Source organism: Oncorhynchus mykiss, chromosome 26 (genome assembly GCF_057628025.1).
Source record: "Oncorhynchus mykiss isolate SJ-2025 chromosome 26, ASM5762802v1, whole genome shotgun sequence".
Classification (NCBI taxonomy): domain Eukaryota; kingdom Metazoa; phylum Chordata; class Actinopteri; order Salmoniformes; family Salmonidae; genus Oncorhynchus; species Oncorhynchus mykiss.
In genome coordinates, this window is record NC_143047.1 from 10,888,520 (window position 1) to 10,916,249 (window position 27,730).

General features: G+C 43.4%; 2 protein-coding genes across 5 annotated transcripts in view; both read left to right on the forward strand.

The window, feature by feature from the left end:
• itfg1 (integrin alpha FG-GAP repeat containing 1) overlaps positions 1-10,131 on the forward strand; it is a 118,956-nt gene extending 108,825 nt beyond the window's left edge. For 2 of the 3 annotated variants that reach the window (XM_036963415.2, XM_090222116.1), the window contains 4 exons: positions 343-467; positions 2,964-3,046; positions 5,286-5,403; positions 8,789-10,131. In XM_036963415.2, the coding sequence (XP_036819310.2) occupies positions 343-467; positions 2,964-3,046; positions 5,286-5,403; positions 8,789-8,848 (386 nt within the window). In that variant the 3' untranslated portion in view covers positions 8,849-10,131. Of the gene's footprint in view, positions 1-342; positions 1,021-2,963; positions 3,047-5,285; positions 5,404-8,788 lie in introns of all 3 variants that reach the window. The other variant, XR_016492228.1, reaches the window with a different exon arrangement.
• A 472-nt stretch (positions 10,132-10,603) lies between these two features.
• Positions 10,604-27,223, forward strand: LOC110506357 (neuropilin and tolloid-like protein 2). Of its 2 annotated transcripts, XM_021585920.3 has the most exons (9): positions 10,604-11,127; positions 13,872-13,928; positions 14,082-14,228; positions 15,775-16,023; positions 16,336-16,383; positions 16,727-16,854; positions 17,523-17,751; positions 24,897-25,010; positions 25,136-27,223. In XM_021585920.3, the coding sequence occupies exons 1-9, from the start codon at positions 11,118-11,120 to the stop codon at positions 25,798-25,800; spliced, it is 1,647 nt and encodes a 548-aa protein (XP_021441595.1). In that variant the 5' UTR covers positions 10,604-11,117; the 3' UTR covers positions 25,801-27,223. The 2 variants fall into 2 exon arrangements, with proteins under 2 accessions (XP_021441595.1, XP_021441597.1); XM_021585922.3 differs by lacking the exons at positions 13,872-13,928; positions 14,082-14,228 and having other exon boundaries at positions 10,725-11,127.
• The last annotated feature ends 507 nt before the right edge of the window (positions 27,224-27,730 follow it).

The window sequence follows — 27,730 nt, forward strand, 5'->3', positions numbered from 1 at the left end:
TATTACTATAATCAGTCATTGAAGCGTTTGCTTGCTGCACGTTGTAAATGTAAAAACAGGCTTCCATCTGAGTGTGGGTCCAGACCAGCCATGCAATCCATCCACATTTATCCTGATTTGTTGCTGTGGTGCTCTCTTTGTTTACTGTAAAGCGGGTGATTTACGTCGTCGGCTGCGCTTGGCAGGGCCTGTGCGTGGGGCCAGTGATGGGGTGGTGGAGGGGGGGGGGGTGGTAGAAGCCTCTTGGCTGGGCGACGGTAGGAATAGGACGGTCTGATTTGTGTCTTTTTATGAGGCTTGTTTATGGCTCTAATGGCTCCTTTTGTTTTCCCCTCCATGCAGCGGGCCAGCTGAGCCAGTCGGCCCACCTCTCCCTGCAGCTGCCTTACACCGTCCTGGGTCTGGGGCGCAGCGCCAACTTCCTGGACCACCTGTACGTGGGTATCCCCCGGCCCCTCGGGGACAAGGTACTGGATGGTGCGCCGCAGCACTGGGGGAGGGGAGCAGAGAGGAGGGAGATGCCAGACAAAACACAGGACAGGACAGGATGCAGTAGGAGCTACAGCAGGTCTTAGTTAATGAACCATCGAAATACTTTTTCTAGTCACTGCACCCATGTGGAGAACACACCCAGAGCCACTGATGCTGACACTAACTATACTGCAGGTTGATGTAAATGCTGTACATGTTTCTTCCTGTTGCAATATGATAAGTAGATGATCTATTGTGCAGTAAATAATTTGTTATCTTCTTCGTTCCCCCACTTTTGTGCTACCTCAAACATTGGCATGTGGTGTGGGTTCGTGTGGAGCGACAGCCTTCTGTCTCTCGTATCGCAGGCCGTTTGAAATGCTGTTTGTTGGTTCCTCGATAGATTCCCCTGCGCGGCTTATTTGAATTTGAGACGCCGGCTCCCGTTCCTCGCCTGTCAAAGAAAAGAACAGAGGTCTTCATCATAGCGGATTTGCATTGCAAATTTCTGCCCATACCTCACTACCTTGGGAGCGAGGCTCGTACAGAGTAAGGCATCTGAAGTACAGCAACGTGCTCTGTTATCGCTCGCACCCTTTGAGTAATGCAAGAAAATCTTTCCACAAAGGTTCACATTTCCCCACACAGCAGTTAATAAAATATAATGCTTTGTATTATGCTAACCAATTTTTACCTTCAGAGGGTGTAGGGATATGGTGTGTTCAGTGCTACATACACTGAGTGCACAAAACATTAAGAACACCTGCTCTTTCCATGACATAGACTGACCAGGTGAAATCTATGATCCCTTATTGATGTCACTTGTTAAATCCACTTCAATCAGTGTAGATGAAGGGGAGGAGACAGGTTAAAGAAGGATTTTTAAGCCTTGAGAAAATGGTAGTTGGTGCCAGGTGCACCGGTTTGTGTCAAGAACTGCAATGCTGCTGGGTACAGTTTCCTGCGTTTATCAAGAATTGTCCACCACCCAAAGGACATCGAACCTACTTGACACAACTGTGGGGAGCATTGGAGTCATGGGCCAGCATCCCTGTGGAACAGGGGGGAACACAATATTAGGAAGGTGTTCCTAAAAAATGTACACTCGATGTACACATTTAATGAACAGCTGTGTGTCTGACTGTCTCTGATAGTTCCTATCTGTCTCTCTCAGGTCTTTCTTCAACCCTCCCTTTCTTCAACATTCAGGAGGCCTGTGAGGGAGTTAGGGAGGGAGGGAGAGAGAAAGAGAGGAGGAGTGTGTTCTACTTCTACTCTCCTCCTGTACACTTGTCTCAATCCCATGAGGATCCTTTCCTCCGCTCACAAGGTTTACTTCACTAATCAAGATTCCCGCTCTGCTCTCGCCTTCCAAAAAACCCACTTCACTCCCAACTTCAGAACCAGCGCTCTCCTTTGAAACGCTCTCTGAAAACCCAGAAACGCTTTCCTCCTCTAAAACGCAGGCGTCTTCTCTTAGCCAAAGCGCCGGAAGCGCAGCCTGTCACTGTCTCTCACCGCCGTTCTGCATAAACCACACTGCATTGAAGAGCAACATGTCAGGGTTAGCTTAGGAGGTTAAGAACTGCAACTTGTAATGAACTAGCACACTGTTCACAGTGCACTGACTCAAGGTGACTCATTCCAGTTCGCCATTATTCTCCTTTAACCTAACAATCACTAGCAACTGGCAAATCAAAATCCCTGAATCTGCAGCTCTGAATCGCTATGAGTCTTTGCCTTACATAGTATATGCATCGCTGAGCGATGTAGGTGTGTCATTCACTTCTATTGACATTTCTCAGTGTCAGGACGGAGTCATATGCGTGGCTTCCTAACCCACACAACCCTCAGCATTGTAACGATACCCCAGCTAATGGGACTGTAGGAAGTAGGCTGACACCAGGGGGATACTTCAGCAGACCTCATTTATTTAATTTATTAGCCTGTCTGTGTTTTAAATGCATGGCTTTTAAATAGCTCGGGTATAGGTAGCTGAAACCCCTGGGCTCTCATTAGGGTGGTTCTGGGTAAACGAGGACGCAAAGTACCGGCGGCACACACTGCGTGTGCGTCTGCGTGCGTGAGCGAGCAAGTGTGTTTTCCTTATCCCTTAATGTTGCCAAATGATAGATGTGTGGTCGGAAATGAGTCTCTCTTCCCTAGAGGACTCTGTGAGAAAGATGAATTTAACGTTTGCCAGTGATTGCCATCCAGTAGCAACTTGAAGAGGGGAAAATTACCTTTTGTAATTAATATAGAAGCTGGCTTTGAAAAGCTTTTGAGCTTGATCTTCATAGAATGAAGTTTCTTAAACTCTGAAGCCGGAGAGCAGTAGTGCAGTATAGGAAATGACTCAGGCCCTACATTGAATCTGCACTGAGAAGTATGGGATATATTGCCTGCTTTGAACTAGACTTTTTCCATTATTGCCCCTTCATTCTGCCTCCCCGAGGCACTAATAACATAGTTTCTCTGTTTCTGCCTTGCAGGATGTGAGGAAGCAGGAGTGGACAGCCATCATCCCCAACTCGCAGCTCATAGTCATTCCATACCCACACAACGAGCCCCGCAGGTACACACACACACACACACACACACACACACACACACACTCATACATCTGTACTTGGGACACCCACAAACATGCCCAGGCCATGTTTCCATTGGTTTTCTGTGTCATTCACATGTAGTTCTACCCCCAGGAGTGCCAGCAGATGGCAGAACCCCCCCCCTCTCTCTCTCTCCGTATGGCCAGCTAACACATTCTCTCACCAACACATGGAACACACACACTCTGACAAAAGCTTGCACTTGCATATACAGTGCCTTCGGAAAGTATTCAGACCCCTTAACTTATTCTAAAATGGATTAAATTATTTGTTTCCCTCATCAATCTACACACAATACCCCATAATGACAAAGCGAAAACAGGTTTTTAGACATTTTTGCAAATGTTTTTACATAAGTATTCAGACCCGTTGCTATGAGACTTGAAATTGAGCTCGGGTGTATCCTGTTTCCATTGATCATCCTTGAGATGTTTCTACAACTTGACTGGAGTCCACCTGTGGTAAATTAAATTGATTGGACATGATTTGGAAAGGGCCTTGGTCAAGGAGGTGGCCAAGAACCCGATGGTCACTTTGACAGAGCTCCAGAGTTCCTCTGTGGAGATGGTTGTCCTTCTGGAAGGTTCTCCCATCTATGCAGCACTCCACCAATCAGGCCTTTATGGTAGAGTGGCCAGACGGAAGCCACTCCTCAGTAAAAGGCACATGACAGCCCGCTTGGAGTTTGCCAAAAGGCACCTAAAGACTCTCAGACCATGAGAAACAAGATGCTCTGGTGTGATGAAACCAAGAGGAAACCTGGCACCATCCCTACGGTGAAGCATGGTGGTGGCGATGTTGTGGAGATGTTTTTCAGCGGCAGGGACTGGGAGACTAGTCAGGATCGAGGGAAAGATGAACGGAACAAAGTACAGAGAGATCCTTGATGAGAACCTGCTCCAGAGTGCTCAGGACCTCAGACTGGGGCAAAGGTTCACCTTCCAACAGGACAACGACCCAAAGCACACAGCCACAACAACGTAGGAGTGGCTTTGGGACAAGTCGGGAATGTCCTTGGGTGGCCCAGCAAGAGCCCGGACTTGAACCCGATCAAACATCTCTGGAGAGACCTGGAAAAAAAGATGTGCAGCAATGCTCCCCATCTAACCTGACCGAGCTTGAGATCTGCAGAGAAGAGTGGGACAAACTCCCCAAAAAACAGATGTGCCAAGCTTGTAATGTCATACCCAAGAAGACTCGAGGCAGTAATTGCTGCCAAAGGTACTTCAACAAAGTACTGTGTAAAGAGTCTGAATACTTATGTAAAATGTTATATTTCAGTTTTTTATTTTTCAAACATTTGCAAAAAAAACGGTTTTTGCTTTGTCATTATGGGGTGTGGTTTGTAGATTGATGAGGGAAAATACATATATTTATTCAATTTTAGAATAAGGCTGTAAGGTAACAAAATGTGGAAAGAATCAAGGGGTCTGAATACTTTCCGAATGCACTGTATATAGCTACTACACTACCTTATTACTCAGAAAAACACACCCACATTAGGTAGATGCATACATCATGTACTGTTCCTACATTATCGTGAATGCTCAGTGTATAGCTGTGTAAAGAAGGTGTTTTCAGTCTCATAATGTTTATTGGGCACAGGTTAACGCAACATATTGTGTCTAATTTTGTGTCCTACGTTGCTATTGGTAGTTTTTGTTTTCACCACTAATATTTAATGTGTTTATTAGTTCTGATAGAATGTCTTAATGAAGTTCTCTCACAAGGTTTTTTTGATTAATATTTGAGCAGATGTATTGTTCTTCAGCCATTTAATGTAGAATAATATTGTATCTCCACAATCTGGGCCTGTTCTTGTTTTTAGTCAAACCGTTCAAATGAACTCTCCGTTCTTTTCAATAGTCACAAAATATGTGCATCGAAAGACTGTAAAATGAGCTTGTCATTGTTTGTTTTTGATCTTATTGAAATGGTTCATCTCTGACGGGGATGTAGCATTTCTCGATTCGTTTTGACCTGACACGTCATACTTTCAGGGTATTTTCATATTTTGTGATTACAGGAACTTTAGTGTCAAATAACACCTCTGATAAAGCAAAATATGCCAAATTATAGCACGTTGACTCTTACGTTCTGATAGGGTTGGAAGAGATGAGAGACGTGCCTTTTTTGAACGAGTTTCACGTCACGTAGTAGTTGACACGCTCGTTCTCTCTCTCTACCCTTTCCCTGTTTTAGTTGGAGTGCGAAATTATATCTGACCCCCAGTAACATAGTCCTGCTGACCGCCATCGCTCTGAGCGGAGTGTGTGTGTTCATCCTGGTCATCATTGGCATCCTCCACTGGCAGGAGAAGGTAAGAACGGAATGACACAAATACGTCGCTTACACCGTTTATCGTCGTCATTATCATCCCTTGCTGTTTTAATCGATAGTAATGAGCACCATCAACCTCCTCTCTTCCCCTTCATTATTAGCTGTACTGTCTTGTCATTTTTCCTCTTCTTCCTTGCATTCCTCCTCACTATCCTCTCCTCCCCCTCCTCTTAATAGCCTGAGCCAAAGCCGGTTATGTTCTGGTCAGAGCAGTGTGTGTCCTCTCTCATCCTCCCCACCATTGCCAGTCCATAGTATCTGGTGGGGGTCTTCTCTTCTCCTGGCCCTAGGGGGTTGCTGGGGAGCTCTGGTGCTCGTCCAGAGAGCAGGAGACCCGCTGTGGGAACAGGGCTCACTCGGAGAGGAACAGATGGGTCAAAACCAGCAGATGGGCCCTGTCCTCTAGCCTCCCACAGAGCTCCAGCACGGCTGTTAGAGTGAGGACGCTCGGCTGTAATTGCTTTTGTTTTGCCCCTTCAGCATATCAAATATTTTGTTCGTAATCCCTGTAAATATGTCCTTTAGGGAGTGTGTGTGTGTTGGTTGTCTTGCTACATTCCTGTGGGTGTTTGTGAATTTTACATAGAGTTTTAAGGTAATCATGTATTGTTTGAATTTCGCAAACTTGTGCTCATTTGCATGTGTTTGCATGCAACTGTTGCCGACATGCATGTGTGGTGTGTGTCCAGCCTACCGTGCACACACCACGGAGCGATTCATCCCCATCCCAGTACAGCCGTGGCTGGTCTGTTTCTCCATCGAGCGAGGCCGAGCAACGTTGGCGTCTTCTCAAAGCCATCTGCTGTGGGTGCTTTATAATGCACGCAGGAAGCCATAATTGCTCTCCGCTCAGGGAACTGTTCCGGGAACACTAGCTTCATTGGAGTTGAGTCTGCATTAAAATAACATGTTTGGCTCCATATCTGAGGAACTGAGCCCAGCAATTATATTTTAGCAGAAAGCGAGCGAGGCAGAGGCATGGCTCCTTGTCCGTTGTTGATTAGAGGTTGATTGACTGATAATGTTCATGATGGCCAAGGTAATGGGAGCTCAGGTAATAGCTAGCTGTTCATTTGTTTAGATGATCTGTACTTCAGTTCAGAGCCCCCTTCATTTTCATAGATACAGGTAACTGCCAAAATAAAGGAAACACCAACATAGCGTGACTTAGTAAGGTGTTGGGTCACCACGAGCCAGAACAGCTTCAATGCACCTTGGCAGAGATTCTGTAACTTTATTGGAGGGATGCGACATCATTCTTCCACGAGAAATTCCATGATTTGGTGTTTTGTTGAGGGTGGTGGAAAATGCTGTCTCGGGCACCGCTCAATGATCTCCTAGTTGTGTTCAATTGGTTTGAGATCTGGTGATTGAGACGGCCGTGGCATATGGTTTACATTTTCTTCATGCTCATCAAACCATCCATTGACCACGTTGTGCCCTGTGGATGGGGGCATTGTCATCCAATGGGGGCATAGCCATGGTAGCCAAAATAATGGCCTGCCCAGCATGTTTAAACATGATCATTTTCATGATTAATACATGTTTTATACATTGCTTAATTAACTAATGTGCCACACCTGTGTGGAAGCACCTGCTTTTAATATACTTTGCATCCCTTATTTAATCAAGTGTTTCAATTATTTTGGCAGTTACCTTTATATCTGCTTCATGTTATTACTGTTGCAGCTGATGAGTCACATCTTTTGAATCTGCATCCTGTTTTTGTGTCAGTATGACATCTCAGTTCTTGTGAGGCTGTGTGTTTTTGTTCCTGTTGTATTGGGATGGCCGACATCTCCGCTGTGGTGGGTCTTTTTGAGCGTGGGTACCTGCCTTTGTTTGCTTTTAATGGGGGAGGGTCGTGACCCATTGTCATCTTTTTGTCTAGTCGGGTGTGCCATATGCATTGTAAGTGTGCTTGCCTTGAAGTCATATCTGAGCCCGGCTGCTGCTGAGTGCTCCTGTTCTATCTGACTCACTCTGCCCAGCACAATAACACACCATCATTGAAGGGGCTCTCTTAGATAAGAGAGTCTAACCTTTCACGCAGGGGAAAATAGCATTTGGAGAGAAATAATCTCCATAAACCTTTCCATTTGCATTGCGGTATGGGGTTGACCAGGTCACGGTGCGATGGGTGATTTACTTTTCATATTTACGCTGACCCCTGCTATTTGTTCCACAAATCTCAATGATCAAATAGACGTCAGAGGCTGGTTGGAGAAACAGTGCCTCCTGCAACAGCCGAGACTGGCTCAGGAAGTGTTGTTAGAACACTGTTAACGATAAGAAAGCTTGTCGAAATTTGAATAAAACTGCTTTCTCTGTTTTGGCCTAGCTGTAAATCTGAGAGGTATTTTGGATTCTCTTTACTTATCCGATAACTTTGGTTTCATGCCTGAGGAATCAATCAGTGTTTGTTTGAGCCATTTGTATTTTGGTGTGGGTTTAAACAGAATGCAGGGTTTTTCAGAGCAGTGAAGGGTGCATTATGTCTCCGCGTTGCATAATGCATACATTGTGACAAAGGTCTTCTTTTATGCTTAGTTTAAGGCCCCATAGCCTTAGCACAGAGTATGGATAGGTTACAGCATACAGTAGACCTCTCAAATAGGTCAAGTTATCGTGTTACTGAACTTCACATTCAATCAGGAGGTTTCAGACCCTTCCATAAATGACACTGAGGATATCGCGCACGGAATAACGACACAATTATATCCCCTGAACACTCAATTATTTTGTGTTCCTACATCACAGTGAAATAGAAATATTGACAGGATTTACAAGCCAGTTCACTGAATGAGACCTGAGGAGCGTATAAAAGTATGTTCATGTACTGTGTACACGCCATAAGAACAAGTGGAAGTAACTGAACACTCAGTCCTAAAGACAGTCTGCTCCCTTAAGTCCTGAGCAACACAGACACGGCTGCTTAGATGTCGGTGTCCTCCATCAGGACTGTCTGTCGTATGGCGAGTAGTTCCAGAACACATCTGTCAGCTTCATCTCCGCTGCATTTTTGAAGCTTCCCCTTTTTTTTTCATCATACGTGCCTTTTATGTGCTGTTGTCAAGGGAAAGCTCAAAAATAAACGTGAATGATCCTGATGAATCCGCAGAGGGTACGTAATCGTACGTGGAAGTGAGATCCCGTTAACACTTGCAATAATGATTGCCTGTCTCAGATTGTAGCCATGACCACTCAGTAGGTCTGCCGGTTTCATTACAATTCTATAATGATGTCAGCCCCACCTCTCTCTCTCTCTCTCTCTCTCTCTCTCCCTCCATCACTGACTGTTAGACTCTGCTTGTCTGTGTTGGTCTGACTCGTGACCCCTGACCATTGCCCTGTGTGGGTTTCAGAAAGCGGACGACCGGGAGAAGAGACAGGAAGCACACCGGTTCCATTTTGATGCCATGTGAAGGAGCACAGGAAGAGATGGACCATGGGAAAAAAAGTCATGCCAGCTTTCTGTTTTATTTATTTATTTATGTTTGCTGGTCGATGGAATTGTTTATTTATTTGATCCTCTCGGGCTCTTGACGATGAGCCATTTAAAGTGTTTATATATCCATTAGACATTATCAAATGTAAAAGAGACAGACAGGTTACTTCTGGTATACTTGCACATTTCAAGGGCCAAAATGATGGATGAACTCAAATCTAAACAGGACTACTGAGTGAAATTACACTGAGTTATATCCCAGTTTACTTTTTTATTCAATGGTTTGGCTCAGCTCATTATGTATGGTTGTCAAATGGGCACTAACAGTTTACGTCATGAATTTTGCAATAATGTTCAATCCAAGCCATCCTGATCTGCAAAACACATTACCGATGTGTTTGTTTTGGGGGAAGCATTGCTATTGTAATTCTACTTGAATATTTATGTCTGTAAACCCATTGTCTTCCTGTATGTCAATCTGCAAAGGTTATTGTTTTCCGTGGACTGTTATAGTGAGATCTTACACATAGAGTCCACTGACCCAAACAGGGTATTTACGCTGGATGCATCCATTGTGCTCTACTGTATATAATGCACATAGTACATGGTCCATAATGAGGGGTTACTGTATGTGTCAAGTTCATTATGTATTTTTCCTCTCCTTTTTTCAAATTCCCCTCCAAATCCCTGACACAATGTCTTATCCTTGTTTGACCTCTCCCACTCTCCCACTGCCGTCACTCACAGTGGTCTTGGAATGGCCTGTATTACTGACGCCTCTGGTTTGGTCACATCCTTCGCTTTTTAGTCTTTCTCACTCTTAATAATCGTGTTTGTCTCGCATGATAAACACAGTGTGTTCTTGGGGTTTCAAACACTTATGTGTTCATTAAAAACGTACATGAAACTGTGGCGGTCAACTGAAGAATGGTCCACACAACACTTAAACTACTTCTACTTACAAGGGGAAATATGTTTGTTCATTAACCAACAGAAAGTGCAATCATCAATATTATCACCAATGTCAAGTTTCTTCTATTAATCATTCTATTTCATTTGGAATTAAAGTGGGGCACATGCTATCATCTCATGTCTGTGGTTTAAATAATGATTGATAGTGATCAGTCTAATTGATTGTATTTTTGTGTTTGTGTGTGGATTGTGTTTATAATCGGAAATGTTCAACTGAAGTATGATCATTTCTGTTGAGAATGTTTATGGGATGATGGGTTGAAAATTAAAAGTGTTTATCGTGCTTAATTCATGGTGGTTCTCACTTGTTTTGAATTCATTTAAATGTATTTCCGTCTCACTTTTGCCTTCCGTTTCATAGACTGGCACGTCCATCCGAAAAATGGAATTATCCTAGTGAGCTGATGACCAAAGAAACGATTGGAAGTGACAACTTGGCATAGCCTACAGTTTTGAGTTCTTTTTAGCTCATGTAGCGTAATGTATTGCAATCTGGCACTTATGGTAAAATGGTAGTCTAATAAAATGGCAGCCATCATTTAAATAGCAGTTGATGTTTAACTGTCTGTTGATGTTTTTTCACGATTGTCTCTTGGCAACAACTTGCTGAGTAAATATTATCCTAATGGTAGGCTGTCAACTTTTCCGTTTTTTTGCGCAAAGCACATAACCCCATTGTAACTTGCTCCATTCATTTTGTATTATAACATAAATGGCTTTGCTCAATGTTACCAATATAATCTTTCAATGCAACATAAACAGAGCAGAGACTTGTATGCAGCGAGAGAGAACGCATCCGATTTTACACTCGGTGATGGGGTGCATGCGTACAAGCTGCTCATTCACGCAAACATCGCCCGGAGCTTAAATGAGCCTTGTTTAGTGCCATTACTTCAGTTCAGCCACAGACCACTCTGTGCATCTCTCTGTGCGCGTCTCTCGGATACTCTGCTGCTCAACCTCACTGGACAGTGCAACCTACTTTAATAATAGCATATGTTGCATGTGGAACTACCAGACACCTGTCTAGATGGAATTAACGTTGTATCTAATACTTATCGGGAGTGGTTGAAGAACAAGTGCTTATTTTCCTCAGAGGAAGTTCGGAGTTGATGATTGTCTTTCTGACTATGGAATTAAGGCGGTCAATGAAAAGTTGGATTTTATAAAAAAGCGACTCAATGCCTTGGATCCATAAAATGGAGAGAGAAAGCGTGTAACTCCCCAAGCTTAAGAAGGAGAACGTATTTGGCACCACCACACAGGGAGAGGAAATGCAAAGAGGTGAGTTTTACTTGGCATCACAGCGCTTTTGGATCGTATTAAGGACCACTGAAATTATACAAAAGGCTATTAATCACTCGCATCGGCTGTGATATAATTCATCCCTTATTATTCTGCAAGATAGACGAAACTCACCCTTACCAGATGTCTCCCGTTGTATTTTATCTTGCGCCAAGTTGTTTTTATTGTGATATAATTCATCCCTTATTATTCTGCAAGATAGACGAAACTCGCCCTTACCAGATGTCTCCCGTTGTATTTTCTCTTGCGCCAAGTTGTTTTTATTGTGTTCTGCATGTTTGTAAGAAGCCAAAATCCCTGAATGGCATCGCCACCTGCAGGTTTACATCTATTCAGTTATATTAGCTTTTTAGACTATTGCAAGGAGTCATCTTTGAAACGTGCCAATATCCGAACTTATAAAGATGAGATCTTTGCACAAGGCTACACAATCCGGAAGAATGCGTTCCAATTATGGCTACTTTTCTATTAACGCCTAAGGTCGATGTCGGCGCCACCGCGGAAATCTAATTAGCATAAAGAAATTCAAATTGTAAAAAAAAAAATCGGTCAATTTAAACTAGATGTGTGTTTTTTTTGTTTTTTTTTTTGCATTGGATGCGTCTCAATGTGTAACACTTCTGCGTCTGTGGTAAAAGGTGACAAGAGCTAGAGCGTGTTTGTCAGACCATGAGACATCCCGAACATCTCAAGTCATGTGTGATGAATACAAATGGTAAAAGCAAATAGCCTAATGTATTTAGGAGTTGAAAATCGCCATGTTTTAGCTGAACGGCGGATGGTGCTGAAGTGACAGCTCCTGGTGATTCGCGCCACATCTGGGACAAGGCCACAGCTGTGGTTTGCAGCTCATTTTAAGACGCGATATATTCTGCTGTGAAATCATTGTGTTTTGTACTGTACTCTAGGCCTATTATTAAAGGGACTGCCAAGTTTACCTAGCCTGTAAACTGCACTGAATCTTATCACCCAGGGGGAGAAAATCGTGTTGAGTTCACTTCAGTAGGACTGGGCTATTTCAGTCGCGAAGGGCACAAAGTCTAGTTGTCTTAGAATTATCAACAAATGACTGTAGCGTTCTAACTCCGCATAGCCCCATGTTTTATTTTGTAATATAATTGCAGGATCAAAATGCATCAGCAAACACCCAAAGAGGCCATATCTATGCTTTTTGGGTTAATTTAACCAAGCAATCTGGTAGGCCATCCATTTGTATTTACAATGCACTCCTACTCATGTTCTTCCATTAGTGTAGGCTATCTTGTAAAGGCATTCAACCTTTTCAATTCAGACTTTCAGGTCCATTCAAAGCTATTTGAACCAACTGTGTGCTACAATGAATGTCTGCCATAGACTGCTTTTAAGAGGTAGTTATTATGGTCTTTCAGTGGTCCCTCATAGCGGAGTAGGATCCGGAAAGGGCAAATCTTTGTGAATAGCCTCATAGTCAGGCCGTGCATGGAAAAGTGTGTGTGTGTGTGTGTGTGTCTGCAGTCTGGCCTTCTGGCCTCCAGCGTATCACGCCTGGGAAGAGAGAGGGTGTGTGTATGTGCGCATGGATATGTGTTTTAAATTCTGTATAGTAGAGAACATGCCGTCTGATTTCTTTTTGCAAGCCTGGGTGGCTATAGTCAATCCACGTTTCAATATGCATCAGTCAGGCTCTCGCTCATGGTTTAATGTGATATAAGCAGCGCAGTCTATTAAAATCCGTTGGGGGTAAACCTACATCGGGCTTATCTGGAGAAGACAGTGGTGTCGTGGGCTGAAATGTGCACAGGGGTACGGCAGTTTTAGCACAGATATAATACACAATGCAGTGCTGTTGCTGCTGCCTCCGGATGCCTGTCTCTCATTATGGCATCCCGCCTGTGAGCCTTATCCCATTTGTTCTGGTTCTGTCTTCATTCAGGACAGGAGGCTGAAGGGTTGGCGGATGCTCTGATAGGCGTGATGATGCGGGCCAACCAATGAGTGCTCCCTGACACACCATCAGAGGACAATATGATAACACATACATAGATATACAGCCTTCTTTGTTTAGCTGTACATGGTATGGAGGAGAGAGCTCTTTAGGCATCTGAGTTTGGCTTCAGACTTTTGGTTGTGATATGTCTTGGCTCCGATACGATGCTTTTTAGATACGCTTTCAATGGCACAACCTATGAAATACAAGGCAGTGATACATCTACAAGACCCAAGGATCAATATTCTGTCAAGTATTGTTGTACATCGTACACATCAATTGCAAGATGCATCTTTAACTATATGTTACTGTCAGTGTTGTAGATCATTGGCTCTTTCACAGTGTGTGTGCTTATGTGTGTGCTTGCGTGCACGGTTGTGTTAGGTTATGATGGATATGGTAGGGGTATAGTTCTTACTGATGCCCGGTCTAGCCCCTACATCACTGCTGTTCCAATAATCATCCATACACCATTTTGTAAATAAAAAATAAAAAAAGGTTTACAATTATCTCACCCAACAGAATAGAAGGCATGTTTCTCATTTAAACTGGTAATTACTATTTCCTATCTTAACTAGCAGATTTCAAGCTTCACATAATTGCTTTTTAATGAGGGGTGTGCGAGCTAGTGTGTTAGATTGCCTATTATTTCAACACTTTGATTCAATTGTTTGTACCTGTTCCACTCGTATTTGATGGTCCGTTTAGGAAAAATAACGGTGCAAATCATTGACATTGGAATGTTTTTCCCTTGCAGCCTGGGTACTCCTTATTCTGATAGAAGAGGGATTTGCTCTGGCACAGAGAACTAAAGGTGCGTCTTCTGTTGTCATCTTATGGGGGGAATAATCGGTCATGTTGTTGCACGTAAAACACTTTCACTGGCAGCAGCACAATAAATTGATCTAATCCCATACATTTCCCAATTTAAACATGGTCTTGATTCTCTTCACTGTCTTTTTCTCAGAGTCCTTTTCTCAGAATGAAGGCAGTCCACCTCAGAATCTTAACGAATGTGGCATCTGGGTCCGCAACATCAACGGGGGACTCTTCACGTCCCCCAACTACCCCAACACATACCCCCCTAACAAGGAGTGTGTTTACATCTTGGAAGGTACATGTCCGTTTCTGCCCGCTCAAACGAAAATGGCCTCAGCAGTGCCTTTGAACGTGGATAACAGCTGCTTATTAGCTTGTTGCAATTTTAACAGCCTGTCAGTCACTATATGCGTCTTATCAGAGTCCTGTCATCTTAAAAGTCCAAAACCTATATGTCTGTGGGTAAAACTCAGTCCAGTCAAAGTCGGCTGCAGGAACTGATAGTGGGATTTCGTCAGTAGGGAGATAAATTGAAGACTTGGTGAAGCTCAAGGGCTCCCCCTGTGGAGACATCAACTAGCATAGCCATAGAACCTACATTGACAAAACGGCATTGACGATCCAAATGATCCGTGTGCATTGTACAATGAGCAGTGCTAAACGAGGCCAATTCTCCAGATCATAAATGACTCAAACCCAATAATGAATGGCATCGCTCATCTCCAAAAGTCTTAGGAGAGTGAGTCACTCAATACGGATCGGTCAGAAATGTCAGTCAACCTGGTTTATATTTCACAAGATATGACTTGTTGACTGCATTCCAGAGACTCTCTTGTCTCTCAGATGGTGTGCCTCTTGGTTAGCGATTTGTGTATTTGTTTGATTGTTTCAGTATGTTGTTGTATTGAGTTATCAAGCTAAGCTATATGTGGTATGTATGTAGCTACTTTTATCCGAAAGCTCTTGTTTCTAGTCCTTACCAGGGGAAATATACATGTGATTTAGTGTTCTGATAACAGTACTGCCGGTTTGGCTGAATCTGTACGGTAGGCTTCCGTCATTTATTCCTGTTTAAAATAGTGGCATTACTGCTTCCCACATACCTTCGAAGTACAGCTAATTTGTTTCGGTGTGTGTGCCGGCGGTGACATGATTTGTGTCAGTGTGGGCGAGCTAGTGACATGATTTGTATTTACGCGTGTGTCTGAGCTGTGACGTCGTCATTTAAATGGCGGTATCATTTGTTTCAGTTCAAAGGCATTACCCGCTCTTATCAATTTTTCTACCGTTTGACATTTTAGCATTGCAGGCAGTCTGATGCATATGTAATTAATCTATGAAGACAGGAATGAGCTAGATTTTTAATAAAAATGGTATGTGCAAGTGGTAGTCATGTTGATTCTGGGAGGCTACTTGAGCCAGTCATGTGGGGTGTGATTTACATGACATGAACTTCTAAACTCAAATGTATGGTTGAAGTTTTGTGTTTTGGTTCAGAATCTGTAAGGAAACATGCTGACATGTCAAGTCGTTTCAAGTCATGCTAAGTCCTGTGTGTATGCATCAGCACATGTGCATTAGTGTAAGGGCTGAACTTCGGCATCAATGGATGGAATCGAGCACTAAGCTTGGGTACCTTTGTGTATTTATGCAGGCGTGCATAAACTGACTGTGCATATGAGTAGAAAACAGGAGTTTAGCTGTTACCAGATTTTTAAACAAGTTTGTGTGCAGACTGAGATGCTGCTGTACTGGTAAACACAGTCCATGGAGCAAAGCCTTTTATAGCAGAAACCAAACCCAACACACCCCTCCTCCTCCTCCTCTCTCACCTCCTCCAGCTCTCCCTCGTCAAAGAATCCAGTTGGCCTTTGATAAGAACTACTACATGGAGCCCTCCTTTGAGTGCCGCTTTGATCACATCGAGGTGCGGGATGGTCCGTTCGGCTTCTCACCGATCATCGACCGCTTCTGTGGGTCGAAGAGCCCAGGCCTGGTCACCTCCACGGGCCGCTTCATGTGGATCAAGTTCACCAGCGACGAGGAGCTGGAGGGTGTTGGGTTCCGTATCAAATACACCTTTATAGCAGGTACACATTCTCAGTTAGAGCTAGCCTAATGGGCATATCCTCATTACAAACGCAGCCATAGGTGTGGATAATAAGGACTACAGCACATCCACAGATTTACTGTCAAGGGCCTCATTTTACTTGTTTGTTACCATCCAATAGTATATACTAAGACACTAAAATCAGCGTCTCACATCGGGTCACAGATATTAGCTCCCATTGGTCTTCCCCAGTTTATCTGACTTCCTTTAATGGAATCTTATCACTTTTCTTTACTCATGAATTCCAGCTCTGTGGATCAAGACTTATGTTCTTTCCTGTTTCTAATTTCAGACCCAGATTTTCATCTGCACGTGGGTGGACTGTTAAACCCGATTCCAGGTAAGCGCTTCAATATTTCACCGGTGTTTGTCCGATCCGATTTGAAGAGCTCTGTGCTCTAAAGCTTACTGGCTGCTATCTTTCACTGACACATGCTCACATGCTCTCACACACAGAGACACATCTCTTTCTCCTCTCTCTCTCTCTCTCTCTCTCTCTCTCTCTCTCTCTCTCTCTCTCTCTCTCTCTCTCTCTCTCTCTTCCTCTCTAACATCTCTTGTTTCTTTGTTCATGTTTTTCTATATCTTCCCTTATGCTCACCTTTTCTTCTGCAATCCTTCTCTTATCCATAACCCCCCCCCCCCCCCCCCCTCCCTTGTCCTCCACCTTTCTCTCTTCTCAGATTGTCAGTTTGAGATTGGTGGCTATGATGGTGTTATCCGCTCCAGTCAGGTAGAAGAGGAGGATAAGATTAAGCCTGGTGACGCTCTGGACTGTATCTGGACCATCCGCGCTCCTCCTCAGTCCAAGGTGAACATCTTGTTCCCCCACTCCTTCTCTCCAGTGGCTAAATGGGTCATCACGTCACTCACTGCAGAGGTCCAGCCACCGTAAACACACCCATTGATTTGAACACAGGAGACTGGGAGTAAGACATACCAGTCCCCTGACCCTCTCTCTGCTGTGGAAACCAAATTAGCAGTATGTCAAATTGGCAGTAGAATAACCAGGGCAGCGGGTATTAGGCCAATAATGCAGAAATAGCAGAAAATAGAATCGGCAGTACTGGGAATGAAGCTAAAAGCAGTCACTTGATGTCTGCGGTCTTACGAGTTCAAATGTGCTAAAGAGGCTGGATTGTTCCCGGGCTAAATTCACAAGGTGATCTCTACAGCGATACAGAGGCAGGTTTGTTAAGATTAGAGCCTATTCGGGTGCACAGCATACATCTTGCGCTCAAAAGATTTAGTTCTACAACTATTAATCTGAGGTCAATGATTCCCAGTGGTTTTGCGCTGTACAATTGGGCTAAGCCTACGAGGATAGGCTTAATCCAAGTATGAGTCTATTGTCATTCAGTACCAATATCCCTTTATAAATGCTTCAATTTCCACTTCATTTTGGGTACCATTTCCTTTCTGAGTGTCAGCTGGGTCGCCATGGTAACGTGTTGTAACGTGGTGATTTTCTGGCTGTAGATTTTCATTCGCTTCCTGGAATACCAGATGGAGCACTCCAACGAGTGCGACAAGAACTTTGTGGCCGTGTACGACGGCAGCAGTGCCATCGAAAACCTGAAGGCCAAGTTCTGCAGCACCGTGGCTAACGACGTCATGCTCACCAACGGGGTGGGAGTGGTGCGGATGTGGGCCGACGAGAAGAGCCGACTCAGCCGCTTCCAGATGCTCTTCACCTCATTTGTCGACCGTGAGTGTTCCCCTTCTTTCGTCCCCCCCCCAAAAAAATATGTTACTTGCCGTTATTGTGGGCCGTCTAAACCAGGAGTTAATTTGGAGATAAATAATTGCAGATCAGTCTGGGGACTTTATCAATTGGCAAGTCCTCTTGTCTCCTTATTTTTTTTTTATTCTCACAATTTAGTGGTCAGTATTTTGTCCAGACACACAGCAGATTTATGAAAGGTTGGAAGAGATAGATGGGGCCAACTGCCCATTATTCTCCTTGATTTATTGACGACATCCACATCCTCTGAATAGTAAATATCTGACTGACATTCAACTCTCATTTTAGAAATGGGAAAGTTAATTAAAGTGGCATGCTAAGCAGTGATATCGCAAAGCCAGTTATTTTCCCACCGTCTTTGCCCGAGTACCTCAAAGAAAATGACAAGTTATTGAATATGCATATAACGGTGTAACGCATTGGCCATAATTATGTGTCATCATTCACAATGGACAAATGGGATTTATCTTCCCATTGAGGAATGGAAAAGCTGACTCATTTGTCATTGTTAGTATGTCATTAGGATCAGATGCTCTGAATAAAGCGCTGCCTTTTGCATGGCAGATGTGGTTTAAAGGTTGTTTGTAAATGACAGAACATTTCCTTGGAGGAAACAGTTGAAGACTTTTATTCCAAAACACTATATCCATTTTCAGAAATGTTAGTAAATTAGCTTTTTTTTGTTTAAACCTTTACACTCTTGGCCTATATGGATAGGGCTATATTTAAATGTTTCTTTGGCTTACACAAGGAAATTCAGAGAAACAGATAGTAATTTTGGTGCGTGTAGAAAGGAGTCCTAGGTGCATTCAGGTGCATGTTGTGCGGCAAATGTCCTTCACAATAGACAAACATAGGCTCCTTCTGTTCAGTACGACCCATCACGCCCTGTCATCTTGTAACTGGACATCAAACATAAAGATCCTGAATGTTGACACTGTATATGACATGGGTGTTATGACACGGAAATGTAAAGTGCACATTTGGACTCAGGTGTTTTCCATGTTTGTATGACATCACAGCTGTATTTATTGTAATCCTCAACGTCCACTCTTTCAAAACGCATTGTCATTTTTAATTGATCGCATTTCCCTCACTCAGACAACAGAAATGTGCAAGAGTTGCCCAACTAGCGGGAAGGGTAGGGGGAAATGTCTTGTCGCGTGCAGTGCTCCAGTTCAGAAGCGCAGAGCCTGACCTCTGAAGTTAAATATAACATGTTACTTACTGTACAGCCACTGCGTTTGAATTTAGGTGCTTATCAGTGTCCAAATCTGCCATTCTCAGCCCGTAAACGGGTTTGAGTGTAAAGGGCTACAGAACTTCTGAAATTAATTGGTGTGTAAAAATGATACATTTGTGACATCAATATTTTCAAAAATGATATGTGTGTGTGTGTGTGTGTGTTGAAGTCGGAAGTTTACATACACTTAAGTTGGAGTCATTAACTTGTTTTTCAACCACTCCACAAATTTCTTGTTAACAAATTATAGTTTTGGCAAGTCGGTTAGGACACTTTGTGCACGACACAAGTCATTTTTCTAACAATTGTTTACAGACAGATTATTTCACTTATAATTCACTATATCACAATTCCAGTGTGTCAGAAGTTTACATGCACTAAGTTGACTGTGCCATTAAACAGCTTGGAAAATTCCAGAGAATGATGTCATGGCTTTAGAAGCTTCTGATAGGCTAATTGACATAATTTGAGTCAATTGGAGGTGTGCCTGTGGATGTATTTCAAGGCCTATCTTCAAACTCAGTGCCTCTTTGCTTGACATCATGGGAAAATCTAAAGAAATCAGCCAAGACCTCATAAAAAAAATTGTAGACCTCCACAAGTCTGGTTCATCTTTGGGAGCAATTTCCAAATGCCTGAAGGTACCACGTTCGTCTGTACAAACAATAGTACGCAAGTATAAACACCATGGGACCACACAGCTGTCACACCGCTCAGGAAGGAGACGCATTCTGTCTCCTAGAGATTAACGTACTTTGGTGCGAAAAGTACAAATCAATCCCAGAACAACAGCAAAGGACCTTGTGAAGATGCTGGAGGAAACAGGTACAAAGGTATCTATATCCACAGTAAAACGAGTTCTATATCGACATAACCTGAAAGGCCGCTCAACACTGCTCCAAACCAGCCATAAAAAAAACAGACAACGGTTTGCAACTGCACATGGGGACAAAGATTGTACTTTTTGGAGCAATGTCCTCTGGTCGGATGAAACAAAAATAGGACTGTCTGGCCATAATGTCCATTGTTATCTTTGCAGGATAAAGGGGAGCCTTGCAAGCCGAAGAACACCATCCCAACTGTGAAGCACGTGGGTGGCAGCATCATGGTGTGGGGGTGCTTTGATGCAGGAGGGATAGATGGCATCATGAGGAGGGCAAATTATGTGGAAATATTGAAGCAACATCTCAAGACATCAGTCAGGAAGTTAAAGCTTGGTCGCAAATGGGTCTTCCAAACGGACAATGACCCCAAGCATACTTCCAAAGTTGTGGCAAAATGGCTTAAGGACAACAAAGTCAAGGTATTGGAGTGGCCATCACAAAGCCCTGACCTCAACCCGATTGAAAACTGGTGGGCAGAACTGAAACAGCATGTGTGAGCAAGGAGGCCTACAAACCTGACTCAGTTACACCAGCTCTGTCAGGAGGAATGGGCCCAAAATTCACCCAACTTATTGTGGGAAGCTTGTGGAAGGCTGAAAGAATGAAAGAAATAAAAGCTGAAATAAATAATTCTCTCTACTATTATTCTGACATTTCACATTCTTAAAATAAAGTGGTTATCCTAACTGACCTACCTAAAACAGGGAATTTTACTAGGATTAAATGTCAGGAGTTGTGAAAAACTGAGTTTGAATGTATTTGGCTAAGGTATGTAAACTTCGGACTTCAACTGTATATAATATACAGTGCCTTGCGAAAGTATTCGGCCCCCTTGAACTTTGCAACCTTTTGCCACATTTCAGGCTTCAAACATAAAGATATAAAACTGTATTTTTTTGTGAAGAATCAACAACAAGTGGGACACAATCATGAAGTGGAACGACATTTATTGGATATTTCAAACTTTTTTAACAAATCAAAAACTGAAAAATTTGGCGTGCAAAATTATTCAGCCCCCTTAAGTTAATACTTTGTAGCGCCACCTTTTGCTGCGATTACAGCTGTAAGTCGCTTGGGGTATGTCTCTATCAGTTTTGCACATATTTTTTCCCATTCCTCCTTGCAAAACAGCTCGAGCTCAGTGAGGTTGGATTGAGAGCATTTGTGAACAGCAGTTTTCAGTTCTTTCCACAGATTCTCAATTGGATTCAGGTCTGGACTTTGACTTGGCCATTCTAACACCTGGATATGTTTATTTTTGAACCATTCCATTGTAGATTTTGCTTTATGTTTTGGATCATTGTCTTGTTGCACGCCCAATTTTTCAGTTTTTGATTTGTTAAAAAAGTTTGAAATATCCAATAAATGTCGTTCCACTTCATGATTGTGTCCCATTTGTTGTTGATTTCTGATCAATTAGATGTTATTTTAATGGACAAAAAAACGTGCTTTTCTTTCAGAAACAAGGACATTTCTAAGTGGCCACAAACTTTGGAACGGTAGTGTATATCAATCAATACAGTAATATGAAATTTGGACTTTGGTCAAAAGTAGTGCACTATATAGGGACTTGGGTGCCCTGTCGAACAAGGCCTAACACTAACCAAACACTATAGCATTAGGTTAGATTTATGATGGGTTTAGTATATATGTTAAATATACAGGATACAAACATTCCATTCCAGCTAAACAATGGATATTAAGCGATTTGCAACAAAACCCATTTTTCCTCCCCAGCTTCTCCTTTACCCAAATCCAGATAGCAGATGTTCTGAAAGAGCTGCAAAACCTGGACCCATACAAATCTGCTGGGCTTGACAATCTGGACCCTCTATTTCTGAAACTATCCGCCGCCATTGTCGCAACCCCTATTACCAGCCTGTTCAACCTCTCTTTCGTATCATCTGAGATCCCCAAGGATTGGAAAGCTGCCACGGTCATCCCCCTCTTCAAAGGGGGAGACACCCTGGACCCAAACTGTTACAGACCTATATCCATCCTGCCCTGCCTATCGAAGGTCTTCGAAAGCCAAGTTAACAAACAGATCACTGACCATCTCGAATCCCACCGTACCTTCTCCGCTGTGCAATCCGGTTTCCAAGCCGATCACGGGTGCACTTCAGCCACGCTCAAGGTACTAAACGACATCATAACCGCCATCGATAAAAGACAGTACTGTGCAGCCGTCTTCATCGACCTGGCCAAGGCTTTCGACTCTGTCAATCACCATATTCTTATCGGCAGACTCAGTAGCCTCGGTTTTTCTAATGACTGCCTTGCCTGGTTCACCAACTACTTTGCAGACAGAGTTCAGTGTGTCAAATTGGAGGGCATGTTGTCCGGTCCTCTGGCAGTCTCTATGGGGGTACCACAGGGTTCAATTCTCAGGCTCTTTTCTCTGTATATATCAATGATGTTGCTCTTGCTGCGGGCGATTCCCTGATCCACCTCTACGCAGACGACACCATTCTGTATACTTCTGGCCCTTCCTTGGACACTGTGCTATCTAACCTCCAAACGAGCTTCAATGCCATACAACACTCCTTCCGTGGCCTCCAACTGCTCTTAAACGCTAGGAAAACCAAATGCATGCTTTTCAACCGTTCGCTGCCTGCACCCGCATGCCCACCCTGGATGCTTCCGACGTAGAATATGTGGACATCTATAAGTACCTAGGTGTCTGGCTAGACTGTAAACTCTCCTGTAAACTCTCCTTCCAGACTCATATCAAACATCTCCAATCCAAAATCAAATCTGGAGTGGGCTTTATATTTCGCCACAAAGCCTCCTTCACTCACGCCGCCAAACTTACCCTAGTAAAACGGACTTTCCTACCGATTCTCGACTTCGGCGATGTCATCTACAAAATAGCTTCTTATACTCTACTCAGCAAACTAGATGCAGTTTATCACAGTGCCATCCGTTTTGTTACTAAAGCACCTTATACCACCCACCACTGCGACCTGTATGCTCTAGTCGGCTGGCCCTCGCTACATTTTCGCCGCCAGACCCACTGGCTCCAGGTTATCTACAAGTCCATGCTAGGTAAAGCTCTGCCTTATCTCAGTTCACTGGTCACGATGGCAACACCCACCCGTAGCACGCGCTCCAGCAGGTGTATCTCACTGATCATCCCTAAAGCCAACACCTCATTTGGCCGCCTTTCCTTCCAGTTCTCTGCTACCTGTAACTGGAACAAATTGCAAAAATCGCTTTTATTTCCCACACCAACTTTAAACATCTGCTATCTGAGCAGCTAACCAATCGCTGCAGCTGGACATAGTCCATCTGTAAATATCCCACCCAATCTACCTACCTCATCCCCATACTGTTTTTATTTATTTTCTGTTCTGCTCTTTTGCACACCAGTATCTCTACTTGCACATGATCATCTGATCATTTATCACTCTAGTGTTAATCTGCTAAATTGTAGTTATTCGCCTACCTCCTCATGTCTTTTGCACACAATGTATATAGACAATTTTTTCTACTGTGTTATTGACTTGTTTATTGTTTACTCCATGTGTAACTCTGTGTTGTTGTCTGTTCACACTGCTATGCTTTATCTTGGCCAGGTCGCAGTTGTAAATGAGAACTTGTTCTCAACTAGCCTACCTGGTTAAATAAAGGTGAAATAAAATAAAATAAAAAATAAACATCGAAAATCTATGAATTAAAATTCTGAGAAGAGTAATATTTTACACACACATAGGCACCCATAACCATTCATTTCTCATGAAAAAACACAAATGTGAAGAATTAGTCGATATAGCACTTTGGAAATAATCTCTTCAGTTGTTCCTCCACCACGCTGTAATAGTTTAACTAAATGCCTGAATAATCAGAGATATATTCATTCCTGTCTTCATTTTGGATATCATTTTTCTTTATTCCCATCACTGCAGCACTTCATTACCTTTTAAATTCAACAGAGATGTTTTTTTAAGAGCTCTTAAACATTCTGATGCATATGAAAAAATATCACATTTTTCATGGTGTTTGTCTTGCATTTCAAATTCATGTTGTCCCAACGTCATAGACCGGGGTTCAATTAAAGGACAAAACGGAGACATTCATCTGAGTAATCAGTCAAGGCACTTTTACCTGGATATTTTAGTCCTTGTCCATCTCAGAACACCATTGACACGCAGAGAGAGTACTGTGCATCATCATTTTCATTACCTCTGTGGTTCTGGGCTCTCTCAAGGGGGAACTGTGAAGATGGGGAACACGAACCGGCGCTGACACGCAGAGAGAGAACAAGCTTTTTGAAGGCGAGAGATGTCTAATCAGTTTGGAAGTGAGCGCATAGTCAGGGGAACTCTACGCACTCAACGGGAGACGAAAGGCGTGTTATGACCCCTTCATCCCGCTGTCAGAACTGCTTAGCCTCGCGGCAGTGGAGGGGAATGGTTTGGTGTTCGGCCCTAAACAGCGTGTATGTGTCAGGGGTGCAGTGGGACCTGGTGGGGGCTAGTGTCGTACTGTCTGATGGGGTTTGAGGTGTGTGTGTGTGTGGGGGGGGTTTGGGATGACAAGCTGCTCAGATCTCTGATGTAGAATGGTGGGAGAGGCAGGGGGGGGCAGGAGGAAGGGGGATGTAAATGTGTGGCGGGGGGCATCCTGTTAGGACCCACAGAACCAGCCTCGCACATCCATCTCCTGGGCCCAGCAGCCACGTTCAATTTACCAGCCTTCCCAGCTGTCTCGTGACTAGCCTTGTAAGAGCTAGTTTAGTCAGGAGTCTCAGCGCGCCTGGCCATCTGTGCCTCGTGATGGCCGTCTAAATTGATTTACTGCACTCCATACTCTACGCTGTTTTTTTTTTCACTCTGCATGTTTGCTAGGAGAAGCAGCCATTTCAATTGCCGATCATGTCATGCAAGCTGTAAATGATGATGTATGGTTTCAAGTTGCAGACATCTAGCATTTTATCGCAGTAGTTTTCATCTTTAATAACTTTACCTTGTCTCTTGTTTCAGCCCCGTGCAATAGCAACACATTTTTTTGCCATAGCAACATGTGCATCAATAACTCCTTGGTGTGTAATGGGGTCCAGAACTGTGTCTACCCCTGGGATGAGAACCATTGTAAGGGTGAGTGAAAATTACATTTCCCATTCTCTACTTTTAATCATTTAGTACTTTTATCATGTGGTAACTTGACTTGCGACAACCAAACCATTATAGTAGACTTACTGTTTTTTCCGCTTCACAAACAGAGAAGAAATCCAATGGCCTGTTCCATCAGATTACTAATACCCACGGCACGGTGATCGGCGTGTCCTCAGGCGTGGTTCTCGTCCTACTCATCATCTCCATCCTGGTCCAGATGAAGCAGCCCAGGAAGAAGTTGGTAGCCCGCCGGCCAGTCTTCAACAAGGCTGGCTTCCAGGAGGTCTTTGACCCTCCCCACTACGAGCTCTTCTCCCTCCGTGACAAGGAGATCTCCTCTGACCTGGCTGACCTATCAGAGGAGCTGGAGAGCTACCACAAGCTGCGCCGCTCCTCCACCACGTCGCGCTGTGTCCACGAGCACCATTGTGGCTTGCAGGCCTCGGGAGGCAGCATGAAGCAGAGCCGCACCACCCTCAGCTCCATGGAGCTCTCCTACCACAACGACTTCTCCAAGCCACCGCCCATGAAGACCTTTAACAGCACCTATAAGAAAAGCTGCTACGGCTACAAACAGACTCACGATTGCGCCGAGAATGTCATTGAAGACCGTGTCATGGAGGAGATCCCCTGTGAGATCTACGTCCGCGGCGGAGCGGCCGGGCCAAGTGCTGGGCCAGGAGGCTGTGGCACCCTCAGCTCCCGCAACGGGGGCCGCAATAACACCAGCATCGTCGACCCCCAGCAGCGTTCAATGTCCATGGACTTCTAGGTGAAGATGGGAGAGGGGGAAGTAAAGGAGGAGAGGAACCTTACTCAAGTTTATTTTCTGGTTTTCCTTCTTTTGATCAGTTTAATAGGGGGGACTCTCGCATGCAGATTCAGCCTTTCCCCTGTATGCTCAAAATAACGGGACACTGCCACACAGAGAAACAGTCAGATGAAAATTACTTGACTGTTTACTGTATTTACATTCATTCACATGTCAAGCACATATATATTATCCTTCTATTTTCATCTTTATTTTCGTCTATGTACTGTATATTAAAACCAGAGTATCAAGCTTCATGTTGTTGCTTTTAACCCATTCATTTGATATTGTTTGATTTGATAAAAATGTGCATATATGATGACAATGATGTGATGCAGGTTATGATTACCACACACACATCTACACACATGCAGAGCCCCAATGAATATTCTATGTCTTGAGGGAACACACTAAATATACATTCAGATGTGGCAGATTTTCATGTAGGATATCTACAGGATATTTGCCAGCAGCATACCACCCTGCATACCACTGCTGGCTTGCTTCTGAAGCTAAGCAGGGTTGGTCCTGGTCAGTTCCTGGATTGGAGACCAGATGTTGCTGGAAGTGGTGTTGGTGGGCCAGTAGGAGGCACTCTTTCCTCTGGTCTAAAAAAATATCCCAATGCCCCAGGGCAGTGATTGGGGATACTGTAGGGTGCCGTCTTTCGGATGGGACGTTAAACGGGTGTCCTGACTCTCTGAGGTCATTAAAGATCCCATGGCACTTATCGTAAGAGTAGGGGTGTTAACCCTGGTGTCCTGGCTAAATTCCCAATCTGGCCCTCAAACCATCACGGTCACCTAATAATCCCCAGTTTAGAATTGGCTCATTCATCCCCCTCCTCTCCCCTGTAACTATTCCCCAGGTCGTTGCTGCAAATGAGAACGTGTTCTCAGTCAACTTACCTGGATAAATAAAAATAAATCAAATAGACAGAGGAATAGATGTGTTTTCTGTGTGCTTTTTAACATTTTGTTTCCATTTGGGGATTTTGAGTTCAGATGCGGACTATGTTGGTGAACCCAGAGAGTATAAAACGGGGAATCTATAAAGGGATTGGGATGCCGACACAAACACACCTGGTACAGGGTTGAATATCCATGAAGTTTTTAAATGATAAATAAAAGCTAAAAGGGTCATTCGGGAGCTGATGATAAATTCAGAGTGATGTGAGAAAGTAGCCTAAATAGGCTAGCAACTTTTAATTCAGAAATGTTGATATTACCTGAATGGTGGAATAAGGACTACACAGATGAGATTTTGTCTTCTGATATGACATTTAAAGCAAACAGACAGACAGACAGACATGGGCCACCATTTATTATTTCAATCACTGGTTGTAGGATTTCATTGTTTCATTAAAAGAGACCCTACTCACTTACCTGTGTCTGCCTTTCATTTGATAAGAAAACACTAACAGTTGCTCTACATTAAAAAAAATACCAAAACCCCACAACAACTTAATGAAACAGCATGGGAATTGAAACTACTGAAAATAGCCTGAAGTTAAGTTTTTGTTTAGTTGATGTGTACAAATACATTGTATTCTTAGCCATTTTAGAAAAATGTAATATTAGTCTCCAATTCATATTATGTATATTGTAATTAATTACCATAATTGACTCTGCTCAGTCCTATAAAAATGTATTTATATGATTATATTATACATTGAACCGATGTAATAAAACATTTTTTTGACTGAGTTTTGTGCAACCGGGCCTTTTAAAATTCCTCTTCAATCAAAATTCACTCTGTAGCATGCAGTGTATAGGATCTTATGTCCATTAGTGTCTGTAGCAATCAATGTCAATTACATTTTATTTCACTTAATTTACTGCAACACCATTGTTAGATGAGACACACAAAACACGGAGACAGACATCAGTCA